Below are 12,164 nucleotides of genomic sequence, written 5' to 3'. Positions count from 1 at the left end.
ACTGAATTGAAATTAGCTGGTCACACAAAACTGGATTTATTCAGTAGAGTTATCTAACACAGTTTATTTAATCGTTCAGTTAGTGAGTTTGTCACTGGATGGTAAGCAATTAAGGTCACACTTACAATAACTTGGGACACTAAAGAGACCTTTCTACTGACTCTGAATTACACCAGAAGAAAGATGTCTAGGGTTCCTGCTCACCTCCGTGAACATGCCATAGTCCTGTTGCAGGGAGGCATGAGGACTGCAGATGTGTCCAGAGCAATAAACTGCAATGTCTGTAATCTAAGACAGTGCTACACGGAGACAGGAAGGACAGTTAATTGTCCTTGCAGTGAAAAATTACATGTAACCATGTGTCCCCCCCCCCACACACACACACACGTGATCGAACACTTGCAAATGCCTTGGTGGAACAGTGGAGTAACATCTCACAGCAAGAACTGACAAATCTGGTGCAGTTCATGAGGATGAGGTGTGCTGTAGTACTTAAAGCAGCTGGTGAACACCACATACTGACTGTTACTTGTAATATTGCCCCCCCCCCCCCCCCCCCCAGTATGATGACTCATTATTCCAGTTTCTGTTCGTCAAATGTCTGTGAAACGTGTTCAGTTGTTGAATGTTTTTATGTTAATACAAATATTTACACATGTTAAGAAATTTGCTGGAAATAGAAGCAGTTGAATGTGAGAGGACGTTTCTTATATATATATATATATATATATATATATATATATATATATATATATATATATATGAATGAGAGAGAGAGTATATATGAATGAGAGAGAGAGTATATATGAATGAGAGAGAGAGAGTATATATGAGAGAAAGAGAGAGAGAGAGAGAGAAAGTGAGTGAGAGAGAAAGTGAGTGAGAGAGAGAGAGAGAGTGAGTGAGAGAGAGAGAGAGAGTATGTGGTGGGAGGCTGTAACTTGGGCAGGAATCTGGGAGTGAAAATGCGCTGTGGTTCTGCTCCTCCACACGCCGCCATCACTCCCTGCTTAGCGCGCAGCTAAGAGCGGCCACGATGCTGCCTGTTTTCCAGCTGCTCGCTTTAGCCCTGCTCTCATTGCCTGTGTCTAACGCGGTGTACACGGGCCCTCTGCAGCCTGAGATATCAAACGGCACCTTTCACCACTTCTTCGTTCCAGATGGCGACTACGAGGAGACCGAGGACCCGGAGAAATGCCAGATGCTGTTTAAGTGGCTGGACCCCTCGCCGTGTTTGGTGGAAGAGGACCGGGACTCGGTTATCCGCGACGACTTCATCAGCGTCAAGCAACAGGTCGAGGACTCGGCGCGGGTTCTGGAGAGTCTCGGGAGAAGCATCTCCTACGATCTGGACGGAGAGGATACGTACAGCAAGTACCTGAGGAGAGAGATCGATCAAATAACTGAGGCTTTTTCCAGCGTCGAGAAATCGCTCATCGAGCTTGAGGTGAAATTCAAGCAAGGTCAGGAGTCGGAGCAGAGAGAGGAGCTGGAGTTCACTAAAACGCTGATGAAGCCCATGCAGAGTGTGAGGAGCTCCCTGCAGGAGACAGTGGACATCTCCTCCGGCCTCAAGGACAAACACGAGCTCATCTCGCTCATCATCCGTAGCCATGGCACCAGGTTAAACCGGCTTAAAAACGACTACTTGAACATTTAGGCATTTAATGATCTAAGAAAACTTTTTTTCCCTGGTTGTTTAAGCTGCTTTAGACTCTAAAAGTGTTGAAATATCAGTGTGTCATTCTGAAAAGCTTAACTCACGTAGGTATGTCAAATGATGTTTCTGAAGACACCTCAGGAAAACAATGCATCTGAATATTGTAAATAACTTACAGTTACTATGCAAAAAGCATCTTCAGCTGTTGAGAATAAACTATTCTGTGGCACACACTCCAGCCACACTGACTTATTGGCTTATTGATTTATTGTCATTTAAAATATGTTTACTTCCTGCGAGTTTGTGGGGTTTTTTTTATGCTTATAACACGTGTCTAATTCGTAAGCCCTTACAGGACTTTATCCAACAAAACCTGCCACTGTTTTGAGACTCGGTTTTGTCTGATTCACATTTCAGGTGTGTTTATTTAACCTAAATAGATCAGGAGGGATATTTTTTCCAGAAATTTTTTTAAATGTCTGAGCTAAGGAGCATGACCAGTGGTGCTCAGGAAGCTGGTTCAGAGAGAAGGTATTTCCTGTGCCATAGAAAAGTATGTGTACCTTCTCCCATTACACCACATGGAAGAATAATCAAATTGGGTAATGTAAAGAAAGTGACTTGTTCTTCCCTTCCCCGACCTCAGCAGAGTCTAGACAGTTTCTTCCAGTAAATCTTTCTGCTAAGTGATGGTTAATCTGCTAAAACAATCCTCACTTTTTCACCTTATAGCCACAGCTTCATATTCACTCTAGACTAAACAGCATAATGATGTGCACATGCCCCTGTGCCTATCCACGTTCCCATGGGGAAGGACCAAAGCCTTTCCTGTTTGGTTATTCTCAGAAATTTGAATTGATTCCAGGGAAACTGAAATTGCTGACAGCATAAAGCCAGCAGATTCTGTCTCTATTCACCGGCAGCTTAAGTCTGTCCATCTGGATGTGATTTCTTGCTGAACAGTGAAAATAAAGTGAATCAAAAGTTTAAAAAAATGTGAATGAACAGAAGAAAATGTGCCTGTTAATATGATGTGTATTCTTTACAAAATGTTCCTCAAAGGTTCTTTGGATAGTTAAGGGTTCTTTGCTTCCTCTAGGGCTTCTGCTAGGACCAGTCTCTGACAGGGAAGAGAGATATGACACCTACAGTGTGGTGTAATCCGTCTGTTTTTGATATGTTTGATAAATCAAGTCTACAAAAGAACAGTAATTTTTGATGGAGTTGTAATTATCTTAAATCCCAGATGTCATGATATTTGTTAAACATTGTCAAATGTCTAAAAACTAAATACAGATTTTTATGTTTTTACATTTTATGGGTTTTATTTGTTTATATTTGCTCTAACCAGCTGTCAAGATGTTTCTCATTATGTGGTCAGTTTCCACGAAGCCTCGCAGCACTACTACCGGAAAGAGACAGCGGTACCTCTGTGTGCCTGAGTTTGTCTGTATCTGAAAACTGTATGAGAGGGTGCATGTGTGTGTGTGTGTGTTTGTGTGTGTCTGTGTGTGTGTGTGTGTGTGTGCACGCGCACGCAAGAGAGAGAGAAAGAGAGAGAGTAAGAGAGAGGTACAGTCATCATTTTGTAAACAGCAGCCCGTGCTCATCATAACAGCCTCATACTGACTCTATAAACACACACTCACACACATTCACAACAAACGACTCCAGCTACCTCAAGATTAACTGCTAAGCTTGCTTTTCTTTCCTCTTTATATCTCAATCTATCCCTCTTAGTTTTCCAAGATGAACAAAACTCCTCCTAAACATCTGTGAGCTGATTAGAGATTAAGACTGTCATTTAAAAGATTTTTTTTTTATCCATATAACAGTGTTTCTTGGCAAATAAACACTCTCTTCCTTGTAAAATAACTGAATACTAAAATATACTACTAAATATACTGTGTCAGAAACAATTATTGCTGATGTACATACTTTCACACTGATCTTTTCTTAGCATGTAATTAATGTAGTCCTCTGTGTTGATCTCTGTTCTAAGTTCGTGGCATGACAGTGAGTTGAAATGGATCTCTGCTGCTGTGTCTTGCAGAGATGTGGGAGAGGAAACATCCTGTGCATGCAAGTGCCACTGAGCCCAGTCTCTGTATAGACCACAGTCTGGGACTGGGGCCTGAAAGGATAAAGCCCAAATGCACACTAGAGAAAAAATAAAAAATAAAAAACTGAGGCAGCACCTCCCACATAAAAAGTCAAATCATGCAGTAACAGAAGAGGAATTGTTAGCTAGAGAGATAAAACACCAAAGAAACTTTTGATAGTGAGAAAGTAGGAAAACCTAACTCAGCTGAAAGTACGAACGATGGACAAATGCGGGCTTGTGAGGAAATCTTATTTATACAGAGATGTGTGTTTATGATTTCCTCTTGTCCCGTGTCTGCTTCACCTCAAAGCCTTTCTCCCCCAGAGGACCCCGATTCAAACACACTCCATCTTCCAGCTCTGTCACACTGCAACCCCCATCCACACATCCATCACCACCCCCTCAACACTCACACACTCACACGACTACTAAATGTCAGGTCCAATGTTTAAAACACTGGAATGTGAAGCTTGATGGACATTTTTGCTTGAGCAACACTTGCTTAAGGTTATTTTAAGTGAATTTAGCAGAGGGACAGTGAAAAAAGAAAGTATATGGGAGTAGGGGCTACACTGAGAATTCATTGTAGTGAAATGGATTTTCAACAGAGCAGCAGTAGGAGTGTTATATGAGAAGGTTCCTGTGTTTTGACGGATGTTTATAATGAATTTGTGCTCTGAGGTCTCAGAGCCAGAAGAGAAGCCAGAGAAAATAAAAGTCGAAATGTGTGAGAGTGTTCACGTACTATATTAATTCACATCTGACAATGCCGATACTGTAGCAATGTTATGTACTGTATGACCAGTGACCAGGGCAAATGAGGAGAGGCTGTGTTGGGTTTCTTAAAATGTTCTGGGTTGCTGTGTGTTCCAGTGGCTAATAAAATAAAAGTTTTCCCAAGTTTATCCAAAAACATGCTGTGTAGAAAAAAACAACCCCTGTTTATGGAAATGCTACGATTCAAATCTCAAACTTAGCTGTTACAGAAGGTCACAGACAACTGCCACTGCAAGACAAACAACTGTGAAATACCAGAAGTGGGTTAACAACTACTTCCTGAGGCAGAGTTGAGAGCATACTGAGCTGGATATAGGTCATATGGACATGAGCAGAATTTTCTTGTAATAATCAAAGGCTAGGGCCAAAGGGTGAAAAAAGGAAAGGGAGGGAATTTAAATATCTCACTTATCTACATTCTTTTCTTTGCCCTGAGCCTTTCAGTGGATCTGGAATATGTAGAAAGAGAATAGTTAAATAGCTATGTAAATATATCTGCCCACTTCACATTTCCTAGAATTTTGCTTCGACCCCAGTAGATAAAGAGCTTTAGTCTGGATCTACCATATGTGTAGTTTAGTGGGGCACGGATGCTTAGTGGTAAGCATGTTTGCTTCGCACCTCCAGGTTCGAATCCCACCTCTACTCAGAGTTTGCATGTTCTCCCTGTGCTTCGGGAGTTTCCTCCAGGTTCTCCGGTTTCCTCCCCCAGTCCAATGGCATACGTAGGTTAATTGGCATTTCCAAATTATCAGTAGTGTGTGAATGGGTGTGTAAGTGTGTGTGCGTTGTGCCCTGCAATGGGTTGGCACCCTGTCCAGGGTGTCCCCTGCCTTATGCCCTGAGTTCCCTGGGATAGGCTCCAGGTTCCCCACAACCCTGTGTAGGATAAGCAGTACATAAAATGGATGGATGGATATGTAATTTATGTATGATTACACCATACAGAATTGACCTGTTTTAAGTGCATTTATTGAGAGCGTCAATAGACAGGAGCCCTGGTGCTAATTTCCATGTGCAAGGGGAGAACTTGCAGGGGATTTACAAATAATAATTGAATAACTGAATTATGTTATGTGCATCCTAACGGTAGAAAACAATATTTAAATGGAATCTTTACAAATATGTCAATTCGGATAGGACATTATCTGGGGTTATTTCTTCTGGTCATGTTATAGAAGGAATTAATACTTCCTAATCCCTTGTGATCCAATAGTTAAATTGGTAAGTATTAACATAAATATATATACAGTGCCCTCCACTAATATTGACACTCTTGGTAAATATGAGCAAAAAAGGCTGTGAAAAATTGTCTTTATTGTTTAACCTTTTGATCTTTTGGCCTAGGGGAATTTGACCTATGTGTTACCTCATATTTATATGCCTGTGAAACAGGAAGTTATAGTTGAACATCTTCCTGTTCCTAGTCACCCAGGTATACTAAAAAAATGTAAAATATTAATGGGAATATACTTATATATTTTTCTCCTATGATTTCATAGGGGTGCCAATAATTGTTGCATACCTATATTTAACAAAGATACATTTTTGTTATAAACCTATGTTGTGTTTGCAATTGTTTGATATCCATGACAGCAGAGTATATTTGTGAATTTTTTTAACTAAAGATCAAAAGATTAAACAATAAAGACAATTGTTCATAAACCTAAAACCTAGCTACCTGCGCATAATTGGGCCTCCAATATCACACCAATTAAAGACAGTGAGTTGCATTGTAAAATTACAAAACACTATATAGGTGCAAAATAAGAGTGTATGTTCTGTTTGTGGGTGCCACTGTGGTGCAGCGTGTCGCTTTGCCACCTCAAAGCATCAGGGCCCTGGGTTTAATCCTAATCTCAGGTTATTGTCTGGGTGGAGTTTGTACAGGTTTCCTCTGGGTTCTCCTGTTTCCTCCAACTGTCCAAAAACATGTGGTTTGGCTACCCTAATTTGGAGATGCAAACATGCAGCAAATATCAAATATGAAAACATGCTGCTGTGCTATTACGTAATCATTGTGAGAAACTTTTTGACAAGATAATGAGGCATAGGCCTCCTCATTATTAAAATCTAATAAAAGGTATGGATTTAGTTTTTATCTGGTGAAAACTGGCTTACACATATTTAAGACTCTGGAAGTATTAATTTGGGCCCCAAATTAAAAGGCATACAAGCAAAACCAGACAATATATTTTGCTGGGGATTTTTTTCATCTGAAAGACACAATCCTTGTAGACCCTGTTAAACATACATAGATAATCCATTTATTCTGGGATTCAGGGTTTCTACAGTATATTGATTGTTTTGCAATAGTCCCAGCCTTGTGGTCACTGGGATGCATGTTGCGTCATGTTTTTTGTCAGGGTTCCAATCTGTGGTAAAGTTAAGGCCTAGTGAAAAGGCTCGAGCTGTGGGTGCCATGTTCCAGCTGTTTGCAGAGCGAGGACATGTGGAATTTTTACAAGGACAAAAATAGAAAGAGCTGTTAACAAAGCACAGACTTTGTTGTACAAAATATTTGAAAGCCTTGTAAAACATATTTAGTTGAGACCTCATTGTATCCATATTGCCATAAAATGTTTATTCGTTATTGTAAATGTCCCTCCCAGTTTTCTGTCACACGATTTATTTCAATTTTAATGAAACCCCTTGAAGAAAGTTTTGTGGTTTCATATTGTTTCATATTCCTATGATCTGTTTGTTAACTCTCATGTAGACATGTCATATGTGCTCAATTCATGGTTTGGCATTTATCTTTTATAACAATCGTACATTTCTTGTGCAGAAGATTAGAACATTCTCTCCATGATGACAACAAATGTTGGATTTTGAGCATTTTTATTAGATAAAAGACTTAATAAATCTTGTCAAAACAAATCTCATCTTTTCAAACCCATATAATACTGCTTTTCAATCCCTTCAAATGTTCTTTCATACAAGACATTTCAAGTATGTAGTACATAGTCACACACTGTATCAGGATAAAGGACAACGCTATTTCCCTTCTGTGTTTTGTGCTCTTGCTCTCTTTTTGCTTCTTGTCATAAAGTTGCTGAAACCACAAATGAAATAACATGTACAGGAAGACACTTGAAATAGTGTTTCTTTTGTTCGTTGTTTCTTATCCTCTTTTCTACGCAGCAGGCAAAGCCAGGACACGCCAAGACATAACATTTTACCTAACTAAAAGTTTTTCAGATCCTTTAGGGAGAAGAAATAAAGCAGTGGGAAGAAGGGCAGAAAGACAGAGGAGCAAGAGACAGATTAAGAAGGAAGGGAAGAGCAGAAGGAAGGGAGGAAGGGAGGGAGAGAAAGAGAGAGAGAGAGAGAGAGAGAGAGAGAGAGAGAGAGAGAGAGAGAGAGATTACTGTACCATGTGAACAGAAAAACATTTAGAATAAAAGACAATCCCAATGACAGATTTTGGGACTGGATATTGTTCTCGTCTTGAGCTCTTCTCTTTTGTTTAAACACATGGCAGGTTCAGTTTTTGTTACTTCCAAATTTTTCTTTGTTTATTTTCATTGCTTAGTATCCCTATAAACTTACTCAGACTGTTATGATTTGAAGAGGTGCACAGGAGCCTGACACATACAGGATGTATGCTCGGTAAAAGTGTGTGCATGTGCAAGCGTGTCTGCTTGTGTGTGTGTGTGTGTGTGTGTGTGTGTGTGTGTGTGTGTGTGTGTGTGCTTCTATGAAATTAAATCCATCAGTCTGTCTTTCCATGACATACATGCACATTATTATTGTTTAGGTGGTTTTCTGGCAGCCTGTGGTATGTATTTCTATGGGTCTATGTACCTCGTCTGTGTGTGCGCTTGTCAAGTCCATCACACCATGCCATTCTCCTGCTGCGGTTTGTGTACAGTGGTGGTCTGAGGGCTGTGAAGCGATGGAGCCAGTGTGCAGAGGAATCCAGCTAGCAGTGTGAGGCCAAGGCCACCCCAGGCGCTAAACATGGACCAGCCATAGCCATGACTGATGTCTTCAGGCAGCCTGTACAGTTGGCGAGGGTAGCGAGACAGCTCAAAGTTAATCCCAGCTACACATGTGCAGAGAGAGATGATACAGCAGGTTCCTAAGAGGTCAGAGACAGAACACAGTATTAACAGTATCGATTCTTATCTGAGGTCTTGTACAGTACACTATCTGTATTATTACCATTTAGAGCTCTGCCAATGGTGTCCCATTGATCCAGGTTTTTAACATTATAGTAATAAAATAAATACAGAAATGGAGACATAGAAGCTCTTCCCAATTCATTTGGAACTGGGAATAACAAGAGACAAAAAAAGTGCCAATGCCAGTGATTTGTTTTGATTCATGTTGTTCAGTAAATACTAGGAATTATTGAGCAACTACAGTGAAACTAATGGTTAAGGTATGCAGTTATGAGCATGAGGAATGCAAGATTCATCCTGTCAACACATCCCGGCTGATTTTAGGGATTACACAATGAGGTATTTTTGTAAATATGGAACAACAATTCATTTTGATCTCATTAAAGCTGATGATGATAATTCTGGTAGCAGGTGTGAGTGCAAATAAGTGACAGAAGTAATATTTCAAATTTACAAGGACCAGTTATTGCTTAACACATAACCTCAGTCTAAAATGGCTTTATGTAATCAGACTTTTTAATGATTGATGGGTTCCGTTTGAGGAAAATAAATCAAACGCACAATGCTTCATATTGACCATATAATTTCAATCAATAAACACAAAGAGGATCCTAGTTTACCATATTTTGAGCTGCTTCTCAGAAGGGTTTGTGTAGTAATAATAGTCTCACTGGTACATTTCCTTTGTTGTCCCGGAATAGGTTTGCATCCCATGACACTGTTTGTGGTTTTTCTCCCTGTACTATCCTGCCACCTAGTGGAACAAAGGAGCAGTGCATGTAAACAGAACTCACCTCCCATTAGGAAGAGCAGGCCTGCTACATACTGCATCAGCTCGTTGTGCTTACAGCAGCCCAGCACGCCAATGATCCAGCCGAACAGGATGATGGACACAGCCATGCCTATGAACCCTGCAGTCATCCTCTGCAAATCTGCAGCGACATGTTCACAAGAGGGACGTTCTCATCATAGGTTACATTGCAGGTTTTTGAAGCAAAAAAGCACTTTATCTGATTTTATCACTCTGTAGGCATCTTACAATTTTCCTCATTCCCATTAGGATTTACACTTCCTCTGAATGAGAACAGACAAAAGAATATTGAAAAAGTACTGCAAATTCATTCAAACAATCATGTACAATCTGTTGCCAGCATCACATCAGCACTATTTTCCCTTTGAGGAACAAGTGCAATTTCCCCATTTTCTATAGCTCTATTTTTAGATTCCTCAATTGTCTGTGCTTGGGCAGGCATAAAATCAGCCAGGAGGAATGAGCACTGTGAATGGCTGTGCTTAGCAGGAGGAGGTAGTATTCTCTGCTTCTTGTTCAATATCAGAGAAGCCAAGAGTTCCCAGTCAGCTGTTCTTCTGATTTATGTGACTGTATTAGTTGGCCCTGGCCTGGCTAATCAGCCAAATGCCATGAGTGATAACTTACGGAGAGCATGCCACTCGTCTTGCCGTATTGTCTTCGTAATGTTCACTGGGAGATTGCGTGGAATATTCGAGGAGGAATAATAATATTTCACTGGCATACAGCGCTGGAGCAAACCTGTGGACAAAAACAAATTCATTTTAAGAAACTATGTATTAGTATTCAGCACTGGCAGGAGGGGTAGAAAGAATTAGCAAGGTGTTTTTAACGCTTCTTTAACTCTACACTTTAATTTTAACTCTTCGTGTATTTACAGTAATTGATTTCTGTGGCCATTTCTATGTGACAGAGACTGATCTGAAGAGTACAGTACAATTTCTCAGGTTTTACACAGTACTATGCATCAAGGATGGAACGTTTTTGGGGACTCTAGTAAGTCTTGATCTCCTGGAAGTTCTGAACTGATGAGGAATCCAGTCCTATGGGTGTGTGTGTGTGTGTGTGTGTGTGTGTGTGTGTGTGTGTGTGTGTGTTTGCTCTACAATAACCTTACTATGTGTACTATGTATTTTAGACTGTAAATGACTCTGAGTAAATGATATGGGAAGAGATTTAAGAATATATGCCTAATAACAGCCTAATGTGAATAGTTGTATTAATAATAAAAGGAAGTCAAAAGGTTAAAACTCTCACTCGCTGAGAAGTAATAGTCCATGTACATGCTCCTGAAACGTCTCTTACAGATTTAATGGCGTCTAATTTATATTTCTTCTCAAGCTTCAACTGTGAAGCTGTGGTTGCTGGAAGTGCATGGATCAGCACCTTGGATAGCGCCGGAGCTCCGTAAAGCACTGAACACATTATCTCTTTATTTTTACGCAGCAAAATGCCAGTGTTGTATTTATACCAATTGGGCTGTCTAGCATTTGTAATGTTGAACTAAGACCTACTCAGGCTTACTGTATTCAGCTTATGTAAACTCGGTAGGCGTTGATTCAAAACTGGAGCTTTTTGCTGGAGTATGTTTGCCCTAATTGTATCGACTCTCCTGTGGTTGTGATTTCCAGCCCCATGTTAATGAGCCTGGTCTTTATCGAGACTGCTGCACTGTCATGAACTGATGCACTAAGCAGGGCCTGCAGTGCCCGTCCCAGCAGGTCTCACCTTTAAAGATGAGCTCCTCGTTCTCCTGATCGAAGCCCTCTCTATGGCATTTCCGCCACAATCCCGTGGCCGTCGAGTTAAACCTGCGACTGCAGCGCGACTCCATGGCCGAGGAGGGTGGCAGCAGATCGCGCCTCTCCCTCAGCATCGCGGCGCCACGCTCGGGCCTCTGGGGCAGCATGCGGAGCGGCAGGTTCTGACTGGAAATGTAGATGTATCCCGGGTCAGTTCGCTTGCCCGCGTATTTCTTGCAGCGCTCGCGGTGGCGGCGGGCGTCCGTCTCGTACCAGTAGTCCGTGCTCATGGCTACGGCGAGCAGCGCCAGCGCGCAGAAGGCCAGCAGCAGCCCGCACGCCGTCAGCACCCGCATGGTCGCCATATTTCCGGAGAGATGCGCGCCGCGCGCTTAAAATCCACCGAGCATCATCTTCAGCAGCGCGCCCACGACCAAGTCCAGCGTAGCCCATATCATCTTAAACCGGCCATAGCGGGAGCAGACGAGCCTGTGTGCACACGGTTCCTGCAGGTCTAGACAGACATGTTGTTTTTCCTTCTCAGCGGTGCTGCTCGGTGTTTGGGAATCAGGATTGGAGAGCGAGCCAATGCGGCGAGTGGAGACTGCTGATGAAAGCGCTTGCGATTCGTCCGCGCATCAGGACGTTCACGTACACACAAACACCACGGTTCCCTCTGTCTGAATTCATCACCATCATTTGTAAGATACAATTTGCGAAATAAAATGACATGACAGAAAGCTGTTTTGATTCAACTCACACAACGCAGAGAATTTTTGTTTTCATCCATATTTTCATGAAATTCTTTCCATATCAAAACCTGACCTGCTTTCCAGCTACCAAACATTTATACCTGAGCTCAGAGGAAAAATGCACACATGGCTTATTACACGCGTCATTAAGACCCGGTACACCTTTCTATGATTAATTCAATATATTCATT

The 12,164-nt window shown here is 41.4% G+C and overlaps 2 protein-coding genes across 2 annotated transcripts; one reads left to right on the top strand and one right to left on the bottom strand.

Annotated features, from left to right (window-relative positions):
* The first annotated feature begins 932 nt into the window (after positions 1–932).
* fibina (fin bud initiation factor a) lies at positions 933–3,373 on the top strand. The gene has a single exon (XM_053642416.1). It carries the CDS (start codon positions 1,037–1,039, stop codon positions 1,658–1,660), a length of 624 nt encoding a protein of 207 aa, XP_053498391.1. The 5' UTR covers positions 933–1,036; the 3' UTR covers positions 1,661–3,373.
* A 3,873-nt stretch (positions 3,374–7,246) lies between these two features.
* On the bottom strand, positions 7,247–11,905 carry tmem276a (transmembrane protein 276a). The gene is made up of 4 exons (XM_053641742.1): positions 11,208–11,905; positions 10,107–10,220; positions 9,463–9,600; positions 7,247–8,625 (listed from the first exon to the last, which is right to left on the bottom strand). The coding sequence occupies exons 1-4, from the start codon at positions 11,584–11,586 to the stop codon at positions 8,378–8,380; spliced, it is 879 nt and encodes a 292-aa protein (XP_053497717.1). The 5' UTR covers positions 11,587–11,905; the 3' UTR covers positions 7,247–8,377.
* Positions 11,906–12,164: the final 259 nt, after the last annotated feature.

The sequence above is a fragment of the Ictalurus furcatus genome, chromosome 14 (assembly GCF_023375685.1).
Source record: "Ictalurus furcatus strain D&B chromosome 14, Billie_1.0, whole genome shotgun sequence".
NCBI classification, from domain to species: Eukaryota; Metazoa; Chordata; class Actinopteri; order Siluriformes; family Ictaluridae; genus Ictalurus; species Ictalurus furcatus.
The sequence above is the reverse complement of the archived record's forward strand: the minus strand, read 5'-3'. Positions and strand labels throughout refer to the sequence as shown.